At 36.0% G+C, this 23,686-nt stretch overlaps 1 protein-coding gene, 1 long non-coding RNA gene and 2 pseudogenes across 2 annotated transcripts in view; 3 read left to right on the top strand and 1 right to left on the bottom strand.

Annotated features, from left to right (window-relative positions):
* Positions 1 to 23,686, top strand: part of LOC125818758 (disease resistance protein RPP13-like) — a 74,480-nt pseudogene that overhangs the window by 35,907 nt on the left and 14,887 nt on the right.
* The window catches only part of LOC125818744 (disease resistance protein RPP13-like), a 43,381-nt gene continuing 20,979 nt past the window's right edge, over positions 1,285 to 23,686 (top strand). Inside the window, exons 1-2 of the mRNA XM_049498256.1 lie at positions 1,285 to 2,279; positions 18,279 to 18,826. Of these exons, the coding sequence (XP_049354213.1) occupies positions 1,304 to 2,279; positions 18,279 to 18,826 (1,524 nt within the window). The 5' untranslated portion in view covers positions 1,285 to 1,303. The remainder of the gene's footprint in view (positions 2,280 to 18,278; positions 18,827 to 23,686) is intronic.
* LOC125818775 (uncharacterized) lies at positions 2,062 to 18,475 on the bottom strand. Its single transcript, XR_007442416.1, has 2 exons — positions 18,113 to 18,475; positions 2,062 to 2,113 (listed from the first exon to the last, which is right to left on the bottom strand). It is a non-coding gene; the product is annotated as an uncharacterized LOC125818775 (long non-coding RNA).
* LOC125818771 (disease resistance protein RPP13-like) overlaps positions 9,872 to 23,686 on the top strand; it is a 48,400-nt pseudogene continuing 34,585 nt past the window's right edge.

The raw sequence follows: 23,686 nt of genomic DNA, 5'->3' as shown, positions 1-23,686 counted from the left end.
TCAACTTTCTAACCTCGCGGAGAGAGGTGCACCCAGTCATAATCGCATTATGTGATACTTGAAATGTGGGTTCACGCATCTATATTTCAATATTTTTTTAAAATTATAACACTACTATATATGATTTCGGGAGGGGATCAGGGTTCATGTGAACCCGGTGACCCCCTTAGATACGCCTCTGGCAACGCTTACCAAAACAATCAAATCCTTAGAAGTCTAGTTTACTCACTCAAATTTAAGGACATGCCTTTTTCGCCAAACGTAATCTAACCTTAAAAGGAAATAATGTACCTTTCCCTTAGCTTTCTTATTTGTTATTGTCTATGAACTTAACAAGAAAATAACTTTCCATGGAGAGAGAAAAAATCTATAGCAATATCAAAGTGTATAAAGAATTTGATTTGGTTAGATATAACAAGAAAATATTTCTATTAAAAGGAAAAATAAAAAAGAAGTTAAGATATAATGAATATTTTTAGTTAAATATTTACATTCATCATCAATTCTACAACTTAAATTCAATACAAAATTGTGGATGTAATTATCACCATACCCAAACAAATTTATTAGGTGGACCATTAAATTGGACAACACATAATTATTACTGATAGACTTTTCTCCATATATACTTTCATTACTCTAATTTTTTCAAATGGGAACACTTTGATTTTCTCTTGCCCAGTCAAATGGGTCACATTTCACTTTCATTGCTTTAATTTTTCTTGTTCATTTTCCACATTCGTGTTTGACATATTTGACAATCATAATTCTTTTTATTAGGTGGACCATTGTACAACACATTTAATTATTTACTTTTAGACTTTTATCTATACATATATTTTCCCACAAGTTGTGTAATGGTTGTTAAAGAAGCTTTAATACATATTTCACCCTTAACTTGGCTTCAGCAGACAACTATGCTCTCCAACTTTGAGTGTGCACAAGTAGACACTTAAACTTAAATAAAATTGAACAAGTAGACACACGTGTCCTACATGGCATAATACACGTAGGATGCCACATAGTACACAAATTTTCCATGTAAGGTGCCATGTAGGATGAATATGTCTATTTGTTCAATTTTATACAATTTTAAGCATCTACTTGTGCACACCCAAACTTAAAGGTCACAGTTGTCAGCTGAAACCAAGTTAAGCGTCATGTTTATGTATTATGCCTTTCGTTTTTACTCAATTTTAATCACTATTAATGTCAACTGTTTCTGAGTGTATATCTCTATCTCTCATTTTCTGACTTGTATTCCAATATTCAGCCTCCTCAATCAAAAGTAGTATTCCTGAAGATGGCTGATGCCTTTGTGACATTTGCAGTTCGAAAATTGGGTGATTTCCTCATTCAGGAAGTTTCCCTGCTTACAAATCTCAGAGATGAAGTTAGATGGCTGAGAAATGAGCTACTCTTCATGCAGTCTTTCCTCAAAGATGCAGAACTAAAGCAAAGTAGAGATCAAAGAGTTCAACAATGGGTGTTTGAGATCAACTCTATTGCAAATGACGCTGTTGCTATACTAGAGACTTACAGCTTCAAGGCTGGTAAAGGTGACGATGGATTTGCTAGTTGTCCCAAGGCTTGCGCTTGCATCTGTAAGAAGGACACCAAATTCTACAAAGTCTCCAAGGAGATCCAATCACTCAAGCAACGAATTATGGATATCTCTCGCAAGCGAGAGACTTATGGTATTACAAATATCAATAATAATGCAGGAGATGGACCAAGTAATCGGCCAAACAGTCAGTCTGCCATGGTTCCAACATTGAGGAGAACTACCTCCTATGTGGATGGTCAGGATCACATTTTTGTTGGATTTCAGGATGTTGTAGAAAGATTGCTATCTGAACTTCTCAAAGCAGAGCCTTGTCGAAGTGTCATCTCCATTTATGGCATGGGTGGTTTAGGCAAGACCACTCTTGCAAGAAATCTCTACATCAGTCCTGATATAGTCAATAGCTTCCATACACGAGCTTGGATATGTGTTTCTCAAGAGTACAACACCGTGGATCTCCTCAGGTATATCATAAAATCCATCCAAGGTTGCACCAAGGAAACTCTAGATTTGTTGGAAAGGATGACAGAAAGAGATCTAGAAATTTACCTTCGTGATCTTTTAAAAAAACGTAAATACCTTGTGGTGGTTGATGATATATGGCAGAGAGAAGCATGGGAGAGTTTGAAAAGAGCATTCCCGGATAGCAAGAATGGCAGCAGAGTTATTATCACCACGCGCAAAGAGGATGTTGCTGAAAGAGCAGACAGCAGAGGTTTTGTCCATAAACTTCGTTTCCTAAACCAAGAGGAAAGTTGGGATCTCTTTTGTAGGAAACTACTTGATGTTCGAGCAATGACCTCCCCAATGGAGAGGCTAGCTAAGGATATGGTGAACAAGTGTGGAGGCTTACCTCTTGCAATTGTTGTATTGAGCGGACTACTTTCGCATAAAAGGGGGTTAGGCAAATGGCAAAAGGTGAAAGACCGCCTTTGGAAGAACATTGAAGATGACTCTATTGAAATCTGCTACATACTATCATTAAGCTACAATGATTTGTCAACTGCGCTCAAGCAGTGTTTTCTGTACTTTGGTATTTTTCCAGAAGATCGAGTGCTCGAGGCTGAAAACATAATATGGTTGTGGATGGCCGAGGGTTTTATACCAAGAGGAGAAGAAAGAATGGAGGATGTCGCTGAAGACTTCTTGAATGAGCTAATAAGACGAAGCTTGGTTCAAGTGGCTGGAACATTTTGGGAAAAAAGTTACTGAATGTAAGGTTCATGATTTACTTCGTGATCTTGCCATACAAAAGGCATTGGAGGTAAACTTCTTTGACATTTATGATTCAAAAAAACCACTCCATATCCTCCTTATGTATCAGACATGCCATTCATGATCACGGAGAAAAGTACCTCTCACTTGATCTTTCTAACTTAAAGTTGAGGTCAATTATATTCTTCGATCCAGATTTTCGGAACATGAATCTTATAAACTTCAGTAGTGTGTTCCAACATATATATGTGTTATACTTGGATATTCTTGGTGGCACTGTACCTTATGCCATAGGAAGTTTGTACCACCTCAAGTTCTTAAGCTTGAGAGGTATTGGTAATCTTCCCTCCTCCATTGGCAACCTCAAGAATTTACAGACACTTTGTGTCAAAAGTGAATTTAGACATTTGTGCCAACTACCCCCTGAGACAGCTGACCTAATAAATCTAAGGCATTTAGTTGCTCCGTATTCTGAACCTCTGGTACATATAAGCAAACTCACTAGTCTTCAAATTCTTAAAGACATCTCTTGTGATCAGTGGAAAGATGTTGACCCTGTTAATTTAGTCAATCTTCTTGAATTAAGCATGATTGATATTACCAAATCTTACTCCCTAAACAACATTAGCAGCTTGAAAAACCTTAGCACTCTCAAATTGTTTTGTAGAGGTGGTCAATCATTCCCAGACCTTGAATTTCTTTATTATTGTGAAAAGCTCCAGAAATTGTGGTTAGATGGGAGAATAGAGAAACTGTCTCTGTTACCAAATTCCATCACAATGATGGTTCTTTTGGACTCAAAACTCATGGAAGATCCAATGCCTATTTTGGGAATGTTGCCAAACCTAAGAAAACTCGAATTTCTTAGAGCTTATCAAGGAAAAGAGATATTCTGCAGTGATAATAGCTTCCGTCAACTCGAGTTCCTTAGTCTTGCTTGTCTTGAGAACCTAGACACATGGCATTTAGCCACAAGTGCCATGCTTCTGATTAAAGGTCTTCGTATTGATCACTGTAAAAAGCTGAACAAGATTCCCCAGAGAATGAAAGACGTGAAGCTTTTCAAGCATACATGAAGTCTTATTTCATAAATAGTGTGTTAATAATATTCCGGTTAAACAGGAGAAGAAGCTGTCACTTGAAGACATTTTTGGTCAGTTGGAGTTTGTTCGTCTTTGTTGATCTTCGGAACTTGGTGAGTTGGCATTCAGCTACAAGTGCCATGCCTGTTATTAAAGGTTTGGGTAGACATGAGTGTTTAATTTGAAGTTGCATCAGATTCCAAAAAGAATGAAAAGTATGCTGTGTATTTGCATCCAGCTACTGATTGTGAGCTTTAGATGGATTTTTGCACAAAGCATTATAGGATTTGCATTGTTGCTACCCTGTTTCGAGGCCTAAGTAGGCCGTGTATGGAGGAAGATGTCAAGTGTCTCGGTTTATTTATACGGCTTAATTAGGACCAATTGATCACTTCTTTTGGAATACCTTGAAGACTATTTCCATTATGTTTATACATTGAGGACTAAATGAACCAAAGCTCGTATATTAAGGAGCATTTTCATGATTGCATAGCAAAGGAGTTCATTTACCTAACTAGCTTTAGTACCTATTTTTTGGGTTTTCTGATTCTGTACACACAAGCTCAAAAATCCGATGCCTCGTTGTTTCTGTTTTAGACAGATTCTATAAACTACAAAAGACGCCACTATTAATGCAAAAGTAGAGATGCAATGCGTACCAAAATAATCCAATCACTGCATCATGAATGGCAGATGATGCCCTCTTACGTCTACTTAAATGCTGCCACATTCATTCCATGCTAGTAATTAAGATCAACACTGCATCATCAATGGCAGAAACAACACCAAACACCACTACAGAGTAACAAAACCGAAAGTCAGACGATGACACACATCAGACTTTCACAAAAGGCAGTTGACAAAGTACAGATTTTGGTTCATAATTTTTTTTATTTTTTATTTTGGTAACAACTGTAAAAAGATTACCATAACCACCAAAGAACAATTACAGCTAAAGAACACCTTATTTCTATTAACAGAAATGAGGCCTACAACAAAACAAACAACGAATTACATCTCTAGTTCTCTAATAAAGCTTCTACAATTCTGTGCTCTCTTAGTTTTACTAAGTAAACGTATCCTCTCCCCTATCTCCTTCTTTATCTGTGCGACAGTCTCTATAATATGTACATACTTATTTCTAAATTTCTTCCAATTCCTAGCATGCCAAGTATGATAAAGCACAGCTCCATAGCAAGCTGCTATGACTTCCTTCTGAAATTTCCTCCAGTGCTTCTTCTTGATGTTTTCCAGGACCTGCCGTATACCTCCAGCAGAAACACTTACCCGTCTCCATTTCTGTATCTCCAGCCATACTTCTTTAGTCCATCTACAATGCTCAAACAAGTGAGAATTAGTCTCCATCACTTGTTCATCACATAGGCAACAATCAGTCTCATCATCTTGAATGTGGAGCCTCACTTTCCTCTCGTGTTAGCAGCCTACCATGTACAGCCAGCCATACCAAAAATATATGCCTAGGCAAGGCCATTGAGGTCCATATTAATTCTGCATTCTTCAATTTTGGTCTCTGACCTATGATTGCCAAGTAGCTACTTGTAATAGAATACTCCCCATCTTTTGTGAGTTGATACCTGTCTTGAATGTACCATTGATGCATTTGTGCCTTGAGAGAAGTTAGTTTCCGCCAATACCAACTACTGTCCACTGGGGATGTGTGTTGCCAAATAGAGATATCCTCTTTTATATATATGTCATGTACCCATTTTACCCATAACGACTCCTTGTTGACTGTTAGTTGCTAAATAAGTTGCCCCACAGATGCAACATTCCAATTACTACTACCTTTAATGCTTAATCCTCGTTGACTCTTTGGAAAGCATACCTGTTCCCATGATACTAGTGCAACCTTTCTTTTATCCTCAGACCCTCCCCATAGATAGGTTCTACAAATTTTGTCCACTTCTTTCAATACACTCTGTGGAAGGATAAAACTGCCCCCCAAAAACTCTGTATAGAAAACAAGAATGTATTTATCACTTGTAGCCTACCTGCATATGACAGATGCTTAGAATAAGTCACAGTGATCCTTTGAGTGATTTTAGCAATGAGTGCATGACAATCCATCAACTTCCATTTCTTAGGAGAAAGAGGTAGACCCAAATATTTAATAGGAAATTCCCCGATAGTGAACCCAGTCCTTATTAACAGTTGGTCTCTAATGCCATCATCTACTCCAGCTAGAAACAAGCTTGACTTCTCCATATTTGCTTCCAACCCAGACACTTTTGTAAAGTGTGCCAATGCCTCCATAACTCTATTCACAAACTCCATATTACCTTTGAAAAAATCATCAAGTCATCCGCAAATATAAGATGAGTAAGCTTCAATTTCTTACACATAGGGTGAAATCTAAAGTCTGGTAAATTCCCCATACTGTTCAGAATTCAAGACAAATATTCCATCACTAGCACAAATAGTAATGGTGAGACAGGGTCCCCTTGCCTAAGCCCCCTCTTCCCAGCAAAGAACCCATGATTTCCACCATTCACTTTGACTGAAAATTTTGGAGTTGTTACACATAGCATAATCCATTTGACAAACTCCCCAGGAAACCCAAATCCAATCAGCATCTCCTCTAGGAACTCCCAACTAACCAAGTCATAAGCTTTCCTCAAATCTATTTTCATTAGGCATCTTGGAGAAGCATTCCTCCTATTATAGTGTCTCAATAGGTCATGGCAAAGAAGCACATTATGCATCATAGATCTGCCTTCAACAAATGCTGATTGATTTGATGCTACTATATGATAGATTGCTTTCCTTAGTCTGCTACAAATCATTTTCGATATGATCTTCCTTCCTGAGGGCGTAAGTGATCATTGCCCCGCAAAAATCATATCAGACAGTCTTACGATTAAAAGATCTTTCCAATTTTGTAATGTGTGGGCACAACATCCTCAGTTATTGACAACTGTGAAGGAAGGATGGGGTGTACATATTGAGGGTTGCATGATGTATAAGGTGGTGAGGAGACTTAAACTTTTGAAGCGGAGGCAAAAGGGGTTACATTCAGAAGCTTTTTCAAATATTGTTGCTGAAGCCAATACAGATAGGGATACTTTACGGAAAGTGCAAGAAGCTCTACACTCCTGTCCTACAGATGAGGCACGTCAACAGTTAGAATACCAGGCTTATCACAAGTTTCGGAATTCTTCCTATTTGGCTGAAGTGTTCTTGCAACAACGCAGTAAAGCTACATTGATTAGATAGGGTGATGACAACACAAGGTATTTCAACTCTATCATAAAGCACAAGAAGTTGAGGCATGCTATTACTCAACTAAAGGATAGTTCAGGAGTTTCACAAAATGAGCCAACCGCAATTGCTAATATGTTTGTTCAGTTTTATGAGACCTTCTTGGTAGTAAAACAGTAAGACATGCAAATGGATTAATAAAAAAACAGGGGCCACTGCTTACGGAGGTGCACAGAAAGGAGCTGATCCAACCCTTTGATCCACATGATGTGAAGGAGACAGTGTTCAAGATTAACAGAAATAGAGGCCCAGGTCCGGATGGGTTTGGAAGTAGTTTTTGCATTGCTTCATGGGGCATTGTAGGGCAAGATGTAACTAGAGCAGTGTTGGAATTTTTCCAAACCAGCAAGATTCTAAGGCAAGTCAATTCCACTAGTATTGCTCTTATTCCCAAGATAGAAAGTCCCGAGTTTGCCAGCCAATTTTGACATAAATTAATTTAACTTGACCTCATTTCATATCTATGACCTTCAACTTTGGATGTGCACAAGTAAACACTTAAACTTATATAAAGTTAAACAAGTAGACACATAAGTCTTTATGTGTCATAATACACATAGGACACCACGTAGGACACAATATGTAGGATGACACGTAGGACGTGTGTTTATTTGTTCAACTTATACAAATTTAAGTGTCTACTTATGCACACCAAAGTTGGAAAACATAAATATGAAACCAGGTCAAACTAAAGGGCATATTTATATATTATGTATTATCTCAACTATGCTTTTTCACAGAGAATACATCAATTTCACCGCAATAATTCGTGGGGCATATCAATTAGACACCAAAACCCAATAAAATACGCCTAAAACGAAAACCCGCAATTTTCAAAAGTTGTGATATCACAATTCGATCTCATAAGAAAATTATAAGCTAAATCCACAATTTGAGGGTTCAATTCTTACCTCAAATAGTTGAGAAATGGAGGTTTCTAAGAAGAAATCTCATCATCTCAATTTTTCTCCACTGCAATTGTCTCTTCTTCTGGCCCCAAAGTATTTGGAACCAATATGAAATTTGGGTCATTGTTATTTCAAATTTGTTTCGATTGTTAAATATAATTTTAAATTTTTTTTTTCTTATATGTAAAGATGAATATCTTGGTAAAAAACTACAATTTTTTCTCAAGTGACCTAAAGAAGTAATTCACCCAATTCATCCTTGTGAAACAATAAAAAGTTTAATTTATTTCATGACTCATGACTAATTTGGTGGGATTGCCACATTGCTTTAATTTTTTTCTCATTATATCTTTGTTAGTTACTTAATTATAATACATAAAAATAAACTTAACTTGGCTTCAGCTAGCAATTATGACATTTAATTTTAGTTGTGCACAAGTAAACATTAAACTTATCTAAAATTGAATAAATAAGCAATTGGGTGGGTTGGACTAAATTTGGGCGGGTCATAAGGGTTAAGATAATAATCGTGTCAAGACCCAACCCAATCCAATTTTTACTAAACTTAATTGTTTTATTTGTTCTTTTAAACTATTTTAGTACTAATAAATTTATTTATTTTCTTTATTATGACTATATATAACATATCAAATTGAAAAAAAAGTTTTTAAAAAACATTTTGACAAGAATTGTCATGAGCCAATTTAAGTTACATATCAACCCAATTTTTAATGGGTTGAGTGGATTTGGTTAAAATAGGTTCAGCTAATGAATGGGCGGGTCAAAAACCAACCCAAACTTAACCAGATTGAGCGAATTGGGTTAGATTACATTTGAAGAGCATGCGATGTAATATAAGTGATAAGTGATAATCTCTCTTAAATGATGATAATGAATATTGAATTCTGCCACTTTTCGATATAGTTGTTGAAAATTGTTGTTCGGTTTTTGTTCCCTATAAATGTGTTAAACGACATTAAGACTAATGCGTAAATATGCCCTTTAATTTGGTCTCACCTCACATTTATGTCTTTCAACTTAGATGTGCACAAGTAGAAAATTAATCTTGTATAAAGTTAAACAAATAGACAAACGCATTTCACGTGACATCCTGCACGACAATTTGTGTCCGATGTGTATTTGATCTCTTCACCATTTGCTTCAACTCCATCATCAACATAATCTTTATAGAATAATATCAATTGGTGTAGAATGAATTTGATTGGTTAGAATAAGAATATGCTTCTATTGAACTGTACCTTTCGCATACCTTGCATCTTTGTCCTTTTAAGACAATGGGAACTGTAATGTCCTTGTCTAATAATTGATTTTTTTTTCAAAAAACCACATGGTCATATTTCGTTTTTTCTAAACATAATTCACATTATTTGAGGTCTTACTTTTATGTCTATTGCTTCTGAACGGTATAATATGATCTCTTCTCCCATTTTCCAACTTATATTCCAATATACAACCTCCTCTTTTTTTCAATCGAAAGTAGTTATTCCTAAAAATGGCTGATGCCTTTCTGTCATTTGCAGTTCAAAAACTGGGTGATTTCCTCATTCAACAAGTTTCCCTGCTTACAACTCTTAGAGATGAAGTTAGATTGCTGAGAAATGAGCTGCTCTTCATACAGTCTTTCCTTAAAGATGCAGAACAAAAGCAATGTGGAGATCAAAGAATTCAACAATGGGTGTTTGAGATCAACTCTATTGCTAATGACGCTGTTGCTATACTCGAGACTTTTAGCTTCGAGATTGCTAAAGGTGATGACGATAGATTTTCTAGTCGTCTCAAGGCTTGCGCGTGCATATGTAGGAAGGAGACCAAATTCTACAAAGTTTACAAGGAGATTGAATCACTCAAGCAACGAATCATGGATATCTCTCGCAAACGAGATACTTATGGTATTAGAGATATCAATAATGCAGGAGAAGGTCCAAGTAATCAGTCTGCCATGGTTAGAACATTGAGGAGAACTACCTCCTATGTGGATGATCAGGATCACATTTTTGTTGGATTTCAGGATGTTGTAGAATCATTGCTAGCTGAACTTCTCAAAGCAGAGACTCGTCGAAATGTCATATCCATTTATGGTATGGGCGGTTTAGGCAAGACCGCACTTGCGAACAACCTCTACAAAAATCCTATTATAGTCTCTAGCTTCCCAACACGCGCTTGGATATGTGTTTCTCAAGAGTATAACACCATGGATCTACTTAGGAATATCATAAAATCCATCAAAGGTTGCACCAAGGAAACTCTAGATTTGTTGGAGAGGATGACAGAAAGAGATCTAGAAATTCACCTTCGTGATCTATTAAAAGAACGCAAATACCTTGTTGTCGTTGATGATGTATGGCAGAGAGAAGCATGGGAGAGTTTGAAAAGAGCATTCCTGGATAGCAAGAATGGAAGCAGAGTGATTATTACCACTCGCAAAGAGGATGTCGCTGAAAGAGCAGACAACAGAGGTTTTGTCCATAGACTTCGTTTCCTGAGCCAAGAAGAAAGTTGGGACCTCTTTTGTAGGAAACTACTTGATGTTCGGGCAATGGTTCCAGCGATGGAAAGGTTAGCTAGAGATATGGTGGACAAGTGTGGAGGCTTACCTCTTGCAATTGTTGTATTGAGTGGACTACTTTTGCACAAAAGGGGTCTAGATGAATGGAAAAAGGTGAAAGACCATCTTTGGAAGAACATTAAAGATGACTCTATTGAGATCTCCTACATACTATTATTAAGCTACAACGATTTGTCAACTGCACTCAAGCAGTGTTTTCTGTACTTTGGGATTTTTCCAGAAGATCAAGAGCTCGAGGCTGAAAACATAATGCGGTTGTGGATGGCCGAGGGTTTTATACCAAGAGGAGAAGAAAGAATGGAGGATGTCGCTGAAGGCTTCTTAAATGAGCTGATAAGACGAAGCTTGGTTCAAGTGGCTGGAATATTTTGGGAAAAAGTTATTCTATGTAGGGTTCATGATTTACTTCGTGATCTTGTGATAAAAAAGGCATCGGAGGTAAACTTCTTTGATATTTATGATCCTAGAAACCACTCCATATCCTTCTTATGTATCAGACATGCCATTCATGATCAAGGAGAAAAGTACCTCTCACTTGATCTTTCTAACTTAAAGTTGAGGTCAATTATGTTCTTCGATCCAGAGTTTCTTAACATGAGTCTTATAAACTTCAGTAGTGTGTTCCAACATATGTATGTGTTATACTTGGATATTTCTGGTGGAACTATACCTGATGCCATAGGAAGTTTATACCACCTCAAGTACTTAAGATTGACAGGTATCCGTTGTCTTCCCTCCTCCATTTGCAACCTCAAGAATTTACAGACACTTCGTGTCGTAAATGAAAACGGGCGCTTATGCCAACTACCCAGCAAGACAGCTGACCTGATAGATCTAAGATATTTAGATGCTCCTTATTCAAATCCTCTGAAACGTATAAACAAACTCAGTAGTCTTCAAGTTCTTAAAGGCCTTGCTTGTGATCAGTGGAAAAATGTTGACCCTGTTGATTTAGTCAATCTTCGAGAATTAAGCATGCATGATATTACCAAATCTTACTCCCTAAACAACATTAGCAGCTTGAATAACCTTAACACTGTCACATTGTGTTGTGAAGATGATGAATCATTCCCAGCCCTTGAATTTCTTACTTCTTGTCAAAAGCTCCAGAAATTGTGGTTAGAAGGGGAAATAGAGAAACTGCCTCTTTCAGACGCATTTCCAAATTCCATCACCATGATGGTTCTTGTGGACTCAAAACTCATGAAAGATCCGATGCCTATTTTGGGGATGATGCCAAACCTCAGGAATCTCGATTTATTAAGAGCTTATGAAGGAAATGAATTAACCTGCAGTGATAACAGTTTCAGTCAACTAGAGTTCCTTCGTCTTGATGGTCTTAAGAAGCTAGAAAGATGGCATTTAGGCACAAGTGTCATGCCTCTCATTAAAGGTCTTGGTATCTATGATTGTCCAAAGCTAAAGGAGATTCCCGAGAGAATGAAAGACGTGGAGAGAACTCCTTATCGATGAAGCTTTTCAAGCATATATTATGTCCTATTCCATAATCGTAGAGGTAATTAATCCCAATCCCCAATGACCATTTCTTTAATTTGTTTTACTCAACTTTTCTGCAGATATGTTAGTATTAAGTTTAATTTAATTGTTTTACGATATCAACTTACTAAAAGAAAGTCAACTACAAATTATTGTTTATAAGTAAACTAATTATGGCTGAGATTTTGTCTTGTATGCAGAAGTCATTTTTGTACCTAGAAAAAGGATTTTCATGGGATAAAACTGTTTTGAGCAACTAATATGAATCTAAATACAGTTCTATGGAAAATGACTTTCACCCTTTTTTATGAAACTATTTTGGTAAGCAGATTACAAATATTTCCTCGAAAATGACTTTCATTGTACCAAAAACATAATGAGTTTAAGGAATAATACATAAATATGCTCTTTAGCTTCAACTGTCATTTATACCCTCCAACTCTAGGTGTGCACAACTAGATACTTAAACTTGCATAAAATCGAATAAGTAGACACACACGTCCTGTGGCATAATACATGTAAGATGCCACATAGGACACAAAATTATCGTGTAGGACGCCACCAAGGACGAATGTGTCTATCTGTTCTATTTTATTTAGGTTTAAGTTCTTACTTGTGCACACTCAAAGTTGGAGGGCATTAATATCAGCTGAAGCCAAGTTTAAGGGCATGTTTATGTATTATTCCCGAGTTTAATGAGCAATATATCATTTGGTTTACATTTGATACTGTCATGAACATTATAATCTTTTATCTTTAATTGATGATGAATACTAGTTAATATTAATATTAAATAGTGTCTTACAATTTGAGTTAAGCAGGGGAAGAAAGAAGCAGTTGAAGGGATTGGTATGGCTAAAGTTGGATTGTTGATTGGAGCATTAATCAGGTTTCAGGAGTGTGTTTTTAGTGTTTAAATTGTATTTGTTTTGAGCTTTTTGAGTGTGTGGAATTGGTTTGAAGAGAATTGTTTTTGGGATTCTATGAAAAATGATTTTATGATGTTTTGATTAATTGTTCCACCTGATCGATGCCATAGGCAACTTGGTCTATCTTAATTTTCTAGGGATTAAGTAGTAACATTCGTGACCCCTCGATATGGGCATTGCAAATGAGCTATCAAACTACAAAACAAAGGTACCTTCTCATAGCGTTCAATTTGATTTCAGAAACCACATCGAAATTCCCAGTCCTAACATGAAAGAGCCATGGGAGAACTTTCAATGCAGGGTAGGGCTTGAAAAAAATGCAATTGTATGGTAAATATATTCAATAGAGTATGGAAGAAAGCATAGAATATCTTCGATTATTGGGCCATGTATGGAGGAAGATGTCGAAGGTCTCATTTAATTTTGAGAGAAAAAGTAGTGATTGTCTTTACTTATACGGCATAGGTGATAACTTTTTTTTTGGAATATGTTAAAGACTATGTCCATCATGTTTATACATTACGGACCAAATGGAACCAAATCTCGTATATTAAGGAGCATTTTGATCATTTTCACTTCATGATTGCATAGCATGAATGTCGGAAACAACACCAAATACGCCTACAGAGTAACAAAATGGAAATATACAATGGCACACATCAGTTTTTCACAAAAAAGGCAGTTGACAAAGTACAGATTGTTATTCACAAATTCACGTAACAGGAAATCACAATGCAAGTTATCTCAACTATGCTTTTTCGCAGTGAATAGATCAATTTCACCAAAATAATAGGTTGGGCATATCAATTTCAGTAGTTCAGTGCATGTTAAGTCACTTCTTTTATGTTTGACTTAATGTATCATAGGCATAAAAAAAACCTCATTGCCGTGCTGAGCACGAGCCCCAATATTTTATATTTTGAGCCATGGTCAATTTTTTATGATTTGCAGAACAAAAAAGAACGGCAAAGTAACACATGGAAAAACATAAAGCTCATATATGTAAAATGTATGAATAACGGCTGATTCCATAGTAGAGTGTATAGAGTAAACGTCAATAAAAATTGCATTAGATATCCTGCTTGCAAAGGTGTATTTAGGTGACAAGGTTGATAAAGTAAAATCAAAGTTAAATTGTCAACATCGACCATGTACTAATGCAAACCTCAATGGAAAAGAACCTTCAGAAGTAACCTACTTGCTAAAGATGCACCAAGACATACATATTCTGCAGAAATAAGATCTCCGACATCTGTTGAAGCTCAAGACTTGTTCTCGCAGCCCTTGTTGTATGTGATAGTCTCAAAGCTCCCATTCATAATTTTGCGAGGACCAAGTGTTGTCACCTTCAAAAGAATGAAGGCTTTTTGTAAGTGGATCCGACAGATTATCCTTTGACTTTACATAGTCAATTGTGATAATTCCACTAGAGAGTAGTTGTTTTCTAACAGTATTATGTCTATATCTTATATTATGAGACTTTCCGCTATACATCATGCTCCATGCCCTACCTATTGCATCTTGACTATCAAAGTGTATGCATACTGATGCCAAAGGTTTGGACCAAAAAAGAATATCTATCAAGAAATTCCAGAGTCTTTCAACTTATTCACCGGCCTTATCTAGAGCACCTAGCTCAGAGATCATTGTAGAGATAACGATACATGTCTTTTTGGAAGATTTCCAAGAGACTGCTCCTCTACCAAGAGTAAATACATATCCACTCATGGATTTTACTTCATTTGATCCTGATGATCCAATTTGCATCACTATATCCTTTCAATACTGCTGGATATTGTTATAATGCAAGACATAGTTTTGAGTATGTTTTAAATACCCCAAAACTCTTTTCATTGCCATCCAATGAGTTTGATTGGGATTACTCGTGAACCGACTCAGTTTACTAATAACACATAATATATCTGATCGCATACACTTCTTGATATACATCATACTTCCCAATACTCTAGCACAATCCAATTGTGAGTCACTTCCGCCTTCACTCATTTGAAATGCAAAGCTCACATTTCTTGGAGTCTTGACAATATTGAAATCCAAATATTTGAATTAGTCAAGTACCTTTTCGATGCAATGAGACTGTGACAATGCTAAACATTATGGAGTTCTAAGGATTCTTATACCTAAGATCGCATCAGCAACTCCAAGATCATTCATATCAAACTTGCTTTCTAGCATACGTTTAGTAGCATTTATGTCATTAGTGTCTCTACTGATGATCAACATGTCATCAATATACAAACAAACCATGACCGTAAGAACCATAAATGGTAAAGGGTTCATTGTGTGACATATGGTTGTCTAGGTATACACCAAAGCTCGACGGTTCAAAGATATCGCATCTACCGATTGACCAAGTATATCCGACATATGTTCACTACGAGAAATCCAAGGGGAATCTACTTATCCAGATGCAATTAATTCTTGCTTGTAAAATACTTGTCCGTTTCTTCATCTTGGAGTCATTCCCCATTCATGCGGGGGATTGTTCGGTTTTAAAAGCTGTGAATGGAAAATGAAGAGTTGCGACTTTTATGAAAAGTTGTGACTTTTATGAAGAGTTGTGACTTTTATGAAGAGTTGTGACTTTTATGAAAGGTGGTGACCTTTCCGAAAGATTGTGACTTTTCCAAAGGTTTGTGACCTTTCTGGTAAGGCACAATAAGAACCTTTTCACACTACCCTTTGTTTTCTATAAATTGAGGGATTTCATCTCATTTTAGTGGAAAAAATTTATTTCTGGACTTCTTTTACTACTACTAAATCTAGTATTCTAAATGTACTTTACTGCCGTTGAGTGGTTCGCTGACACCGTGGTTTTAGGTACCGATACACCGGTGAGTAAGATCGTTCTATCCTGGGAGGATATATTCCATTAACCTCGGGTACTTGAGGGGAATAATTTCCTTAAGGGGACACTGTGCATTCAGTGAGCTCGATTTTCTTTCTTTGAGAAAAATATTTTTATATTGTTTCTAATTTGTTTCTGATTCTTTTTCTCTCCTAGTTTTAATTTTTCTAGTTTGAAAATATTCTTTAACTTTGTTGTTTCTTACAAAGTTCTTCAAAGTTTTGTTCTAAGTATCTTAGGAATACAAGATGAACAATACCAAGTTGTTTCATTGTCTACATTTTGTTGAACAAATAAATTTATTTATAAAAATATGAAGGAAAACAGGAAGAAGAGAGAAAATATGTCTACTCATGATTCATGAATCATGATACATGAATAATGAGCAGAAATTAAACAAAGCAGCCTTTAATACCTGTGAAGGAAACTAAACAAAACATTAAAGCAAAACCAAGAAATCATCACTTCAGTGAAATTCAGCATACAGTCATAACTCTTTCTGGCAGCAATTAGCAGACACCTTTAATAACAGGAAACAGTTAAAAACCAAAACGCCTGAAGATGGCTGATGCCTTTGTGTCATTTGCAGTTCAAAAGCTGGGAAATTTACTCATACAGGAAGTTAACATGCATTTTAAGTCGAAGAGAGGATGTGCGATGGTTGAGAAATGAGCTGCTCTTCATACAGTCTTTCCTCATAGATGCAGAGGAAAATATTAACATTGAACCACATAAGCTGCAAAAATTCTATTCACGCGTCCATCTGAGGTGAATCATAGACAAAGTGTCATTTGGGCAAAAAGTATTTAAGTTGCTCAAATGTTGAAGGAAAGTGGTGTTCCATAGATACTAGTCCTAGTTGAGGCGTCTAGCTAAGTGAATTCTACTGACAACTTTAAAGGACGGTAGGTGACTTAAGCTTGTATTTTCTTTACTTCATTATATTCTAAACCGACAATGCCAATGACAATTTCCAACTGATGATATCCTAATGATACTTACTCTTTACCATTTCCTACAACGTAACTCCATCATCTTTATAGAATTTTTTTTTACCCTATCGAGCAGGTCTAATGTTCCTTTCCTTTAGCTTTCTTCGTTGTCCTTGCCTATTAACTCAAAAATAGTGAAGAAGAAGAAGAAGAAACAGGAACATAATTTTCATATTTCTAAAAGAAACTTTAATACATATTTCAAAAAAAAAAAGTGCCTTTCACTTAGCTTGCATCTTTATCCTTTTTGATAATGGTTGTCTAATCGTAATTCTTTTTTAAAAAACCACATGGTCATGTTTTGTTTTTTCTAAACTTTAATCACTTGTATTATTCTGTACATACCCCTCTTTTCCAGATAAAAATCAAAACTCCTGAAGATGGCTGATGCCTTTGTGTCATTTGCACTTCAAAAATTATGTGATTTCCTCATACAAGAAGTTTCTCTGCTAACAAGTCTCAGGGATGAAATTACATGGCTGAGAAATGGGCTACTCTTCATGCAGTCATTCCTCAAAGATGCAGAACAAAAGCAAAGTAGAGATCAAAGAGTTCAACAATGGGTGTTTGAGATCAACTCTATTGCTAATGACGCTGTCTCTATACTCGAGACTTACATCTTCGAGACTGGTAAAGGTGATGATGGATTTGCTAGTCGTCTCAAGGGTTGCGCTTGCATCTGTAGGAAAGAGACCAAATTCTACAAAGTCTCCAAGGAGATCCAATCACTCAAGCAACGAATTATGGATATCTCTCGCAAGAGAGAGACTTATGGTATTACAAATATCAATAATAATGCAGGAGAAGGACCAAGTAATCGGCCATACAATCAGTGTGACATGGTTACAACATTGAGGAGAACTACCTCATATGTGGATGACCAGGATTACATTTTTGTTGGCTTTCAGGATGTTGTACAAACATTACTAGATGAACTTCTCAAAGCAGAACCTTGTCGAAGCGTCATTTCCATTTATGGCATGGGCGGGTTAGGCAAGACCACTCTTGCGAGAAACCTTTACATCAATCCTAATATAGTCAATAGCTTCCGTACACGTGCTTGGATATGTGTTTCTCAAGAGTACAACACCGGGGATCTCCTCCGGTATATCATAAAATCCATCCAAGGTTGCACCAAGGAAACTCTAGATTTGTTGGAAAAGATGACAGAAAGAGATCTAGAAATTTACCTTCGTGATCTTTTAAAAAAATGCAAATACCTTGTGGTGGTTGATGATGTATGGCAGAGAGAAGCATGGGAGGGTTTGAAAAGAGCATTCCCGGATAGCAAGAATGGCAGTAGAGTTATTATCACCACGCGCAAAGAGAATGTCGCTGAAAGAGCAGACCACAAAGGTTTTGTCCATAAACTTCGTTTCCTAAGCCAAGAAGAAAGTTGGGATCTCTTTTGTAGGAAACTACTTGATGTTCGAGCAATGACCTCCACAATGGAAAGGCTAGCTAAGGATATGGTGGACAAGTGTGGAGGCTTACCTCTTGCAATTGTGGTATTGAGTGGACTACTTTCGCATAAAAAGGGGCTAGGCGAATGGCAAAAGGTGAAAGACCGCCTTTGGAAGAACATTGAAGATGACTCTTTTGAAATCTCCAACATACTATCATTAAGTTACAATGATTTGTCAACTGCACTCAAGCAGTGTTTTCTCTACTTTGGTATTTTCCCAGAAGATCAAGTGCTCGAGGCTGAAAACATAATACGGTTGTGGATGGCTGAGGGTTTCATACCAAATGGAGAAGAAAGAATGGAGGATGTCGCTGAAGGCTTCTTGAATGAGCTGATAAGACGAAGCCTGGTTCAAGCAGCTCGAACATTTTGGGAAAAAGTTACTGTATGTAGGGTTCATGATTTACTTCGCGATCTTGTGATACAAAAGGCATTGGAGGTAAACTTCTTTGACATTTATGATCCAAGAAAGCGCTCCATATCCTCTTTATGTATCAGACATGTCATTCATAGTCAAGGAGATAGGTACCTCTCACTTGATCTTTCTAACTTAAAACTGAGGTCAATTATGTTCTTTGATTACGATTTTCGTAAGATGAGTCTTATGAACTTCAGTAGTGTTTTCCAACATATATACGTGTTGTACTAGGATATTCTTGGTGGCACTGTACCTTATGCCATAGGAAGTTTGTACCACCTCAAGTTCTTAAGCTTGAGAGGTATCGGTAATCTTCCCTCCTCCATTGGCAACCTCAAGAATTTACAGACACTTTGTGTCAAAAGTGAATTCAGACGGTTGTGCCAACTACCCCCCGAGACAGCTGGCCTAATAAATCTAAGACATTTAGTTGCTCGGTATTCAGAACCTCTGGTACGTATAAGCAAACTCACTGGTCTTCAAGCTCTTAAAGACATCTGTTGTGATCAGTGGAAAGATGTTGATTTAGTCAATCTCCTAGAATTAAGCATGATTAATATTAACATATCTTACTCCCTAAACAACATTAGCAGCTTGAAAAACCTTAGCATTTTTGTGGATGACCAGGATTACATTTTTGTTGGCTTTCAGGATGTTGTACAAACATTGCTAGCTCAACTTCTCAAAGCAGAGCCTCATCGAAGCGTCCTCTCCATTTATGGAATGGGGGGTTTAGGCAAGACCACTCTTGCGAGAAAACTTTACATCAGTCCTAATATAGCCTTTAGTTTCCCTACACGCGCTTGGATATGTGTTTCTCAAGAGTACAACACAATGGATCTTCTTAGGAATATCATAAAATCCATCCAAGGTCGCACCAAAGAAACTCTAGATTTGTTGGAAAGGATGACAGAAGGAGATCTAGAAATTTATCTTCGTGATCTATTAAAAGAACGCAAATACCTTGTGGTGGTTGATGATGTATGGCTGAAAGAAGCATGGGAGAGTTTGGAAAGAGCATTCCCGGATAGCAAGAATAGCAGCAGTCATTATTACCACGCGCAAAGAGGATGTCGCTGAAAGAGCAGACAAAAGAGGTTTTGTTCATAAACTTCATTTCCTAAGCCAAGAAGAAAGTTGGGACCTCTTTTGTAGGAAACTAGTTGATGTTCGAGCAATGATTCCAGCAATGGAAAGTCTAGCTAAGGATATGGTGGAAAAGTGTAGAGGCTTACCTCTTGCAATTGTTGTATTGAGCGGACTACTTTCGCATAAAAAGGGGCTAAACGAATGGCAAAAGGTGAAAGACTGCCTTTGGAAGAACATTATTGAAGATAAATCTATTGAAATCTCCAGCATACTATCATTAAGCTTCAACGATTTGTCAGCTGTGCTCAAGCAGTGTTTTCTGTACATTGGTATTTTTCCAGAAGATCAAGTGATCGATGCTGATGACATAATACGTTTGTGGATGGCAGAGGGTTTCATCATACCCAGAGGAGAAGAAAGAATGGACGATGTCGCTGAAGACTTCTTAAATGTGCTGATAAGACGAAGCTTGGTTCAAGTGGCAAAAATATTTTTGGAAAAAGTTACTAAGTGTAGGGTTCATGATTTACTCCGTGATCTTGCCATACAAAAGGCATCCGACACAAACCTCTTTGACATTTATCATCCAAGAAAGCACTCCATATCCTCTTCATGTATCAGACTTGCCATTCATAGTCAAGGAGAAAGGTATCACTCACTTGATCTTTCTAATTTGAAGTTGAGGTCAATTATGTTCTTCGATCCAGTTTTTCCTAATGTGTTCCAACATATATATGTGTTTCGACATATATAAGTGTTGTACTTGCATATGGATTATGGTGGTGTTCTACCTGATGTCCTAGGGAGTTTGTACTACCTCAAGTTGTTAAGCATTAGATCAGGTGTCTGTAATATTCCCTCCTCCATTGGCAACCTCAAGAATTTACAGACACTTGTCGTTATAAATGGGTACGCATCATTTTGCCAACTATCCCGCAAGATAGCTGACCTAATAAATCTAAGACATTTAGTTGTTCAATATTCAGAGCCTCTGAAATGTATAAACAAACTCACGAGTCTTCAAGTTCTTAAAGGCATTCGTTGTGATCAGTGGAAAGATGTTGACCCTGTTGATTTAGTGAATCTTCGAGAATTAAGCATGGATCGTATCAGGAGCTCTTACTCCCTAAACAACATTAGCAGCTTGAAAAACCTTAGCACTCTCAGATTGTCTTGTCAAGATTATGATGAATCATTCCCATCCCTTGAATTTGTTAATTGTTGTGAAAAGCTCCAGAAATTGTGGTTAAAAGGGAGAATAGAGAAACTGCCTAATCTGTTTCCAAAGTCCATCACAATGATGGTTTTGAGGAACTCGGGACTGACAGAAGATCCGATGCCTATTTTGGGAATGTTGCCAAACCTAAGGAATCTCAAACTAGAAGATGCTTATGAAGGAAAAGAAATGATGTGCAGCGATAACAGTTTTAGTCAACTCAAGTTCCTTAATCTTGATCATCTTCAAAACATGGAAAAATGGGATTTAGGCACAAGTACAATGCCTCTCATTAAAGCTCTTCATATCTATGAATGTCCAAACCTGAAGGAGATTCCACAGAGAATGAAAGACTTGAAGAAGCTTGAAGAGACCAAGTTTTTTTTGTACAAATATTGTGTTAATATTTGGGTTAAACAGGAGAAGAAGTTGGCATGAATCAAGTTAGATTATTTCAACATTCATTTTTTTTTTGTTTGAATAAAATCAATATTATTTTATAAAGCATATAATAAATTATTATCATAGCAATTAACTATCATGTTTAGTTTTTCGGAACACTTTAATATTTGATTATAAAATAGTTCCAGCTATAATGCTTAGGATCGAAGAGAGTTGATCAGCATTCGGCATTTTTTTATGCTATTTTATAAAGCACATGTGATTATACTGTTTAAGCTATTTTTTGCACCTATTAAATAAATTCGGAGATTATCATTCAAATGAAGTTAGCAAATTAAACAGAAAAATCTAGACTTAATAAGAATGTACCTGAAAATTAGAAGACACACTTTTGTACTAGCTTAACGACAGAAGCATATATTGAATGACTAATATTAGGTACAGTAAAACCTCACTAAATTAATACTCAATAAATTAATAATCTCTCTAAGATAATATTTTTTTGGGTCCCGGCTTGGGCCAATAGAAAAAATCACTCATTTCGATAAGTTAATATGATAATATATTTTCAACAGACCCCTATATAAATATATGGTCCCATCAATATTATAAATTAATAATTCCTTAAAAGTACAAATATATCTAAGACGATTTAGTGAAATGTGATTCTATTGTGTTTTTTTTTTTATGTTAAAATTTAAAGGGAAAATGCATAAGTACCCCCCCCCCCCAGCCTATGCCCAAAATCCCCGAGACACACCTACCTTTACTAAGGTCCTATTACCCCCCCCCCCCCAAACTTATTTTATTTATAATTTTCTACTCCTTTTCGGCCTACGTGGCACTATCTTGTGGGTCCAGCGTGTGTTGACAATTTTTTCAAGGATAGTGCCACGTAGGCCGAAAAGGGGTAGAAAATTAATTAAAAAATAAGTTTGGGGGGTAATAGGACCTTAGTAAAGGTTAGGTGTGTCTCAGGGATTTTTGGCATAGACTGAGGGGGTACTTATGCATTTTCCCAAATTTAATTATAGTTGAAGGTCATCTTTAACTTTTCTTATTACATCAAAAAGTTCTGGTGTTGTTTTTTCGAACGACACCATAAAATTGTGAAGAGTTCTAGATGCGATAAGTGTTTTCTTACGCGTAACTGGTTGCAAAGGTATTATATCATCTTCAACTTCATCATCCACGTTGTTTTTTTTATGGTATCCACAATTTCTTCTAACTAATGGACTCTGAACATGTATCACTTTCATCCAAGTAATCCAAAAGGTTATTGATGTTAATTTTTTTGCGGTAACGAGGATCATTGATCATGGCCTCAAATTCATGAATGACGTTTTCACAAAACACTCTTTAAATTAATAAATATTAATTTATCGATTAAATAAACCTCTACAAGATAATAATATTTCATTGGCCCACCCATATTAATTTAGTGTGATTTTATTATATGTTTATACAGTGTAGTCTTGAAAATTTGATGGTAAAAACTCTTTCGTATTCCTCAATCACTTAATTTGATTCCTTTCAAGTTTCAACTATTAAAGTAGGTTCTCATTTACTCCCCTATAATGTTAATTTAAATATTACTATTTAATTAGATATTTAATTTATGTTTAGAGTAATAATTTAATACATTTTAATTTAGTATAGGATTAAAATGGTAATTTAATTTTACACGTGATAGATTTTCACTTTTGATAATATATGATGATGATAACTAGTTTAGTATATTATATATGTGTGTTGCAACAGTGAAAAATAAAATTCAAGGCCTTTTTTAAAAATTAAATATAATAATTCAGAGTTGTAAGTATATAATACTTTTGTGAAATTTTTTTAAGGTTAATTTTCATGTAATAAAATACGCACCATTAAGGACATTGACAGAAAACTTGATATATGAAATTAAAAAATTTCATCCTAATTAAATCTTTAAAATGTCTATTATACCCTTTCATTGTGGACTTTGTTTTTTACTTCTTTAAAAATCATGATATTTTCATTTTATTTTTTGAATTCATGTAACAATTTTTTCATACAAGAATAACATTATCTCTTGGACAAATAAAATTAAGAAATATTAATTAAGTATATAAGCTAATAATGTTCTATGATGAAGTAAATTAGCATAATGTTTAATTTCTTTTTGTTTTTTTGGCTTTTTT

Source organism: Solanum verrucosum, unplaced genomic scaffold (genome assembly GCF_900185275.1).
Source record: "Solanum verrucosum unplaced genomic scaffold, falcon-dt-bn FXZP01000252.1, whole genome shotgun sequence".
In the NCBI taxonomy this organism is placed as follows: domain Eukaryota; kingdom Viridiplantae; phylum Streptophyta; class Magnoliopsida; order Solanales; family Solanaceae; genus Solanum; species Solanum verrucosum.
Note: the sequence above shows the minus strand (reverse complement) of the source record. Positions and strands in the feature narration are given on the sequence as shown.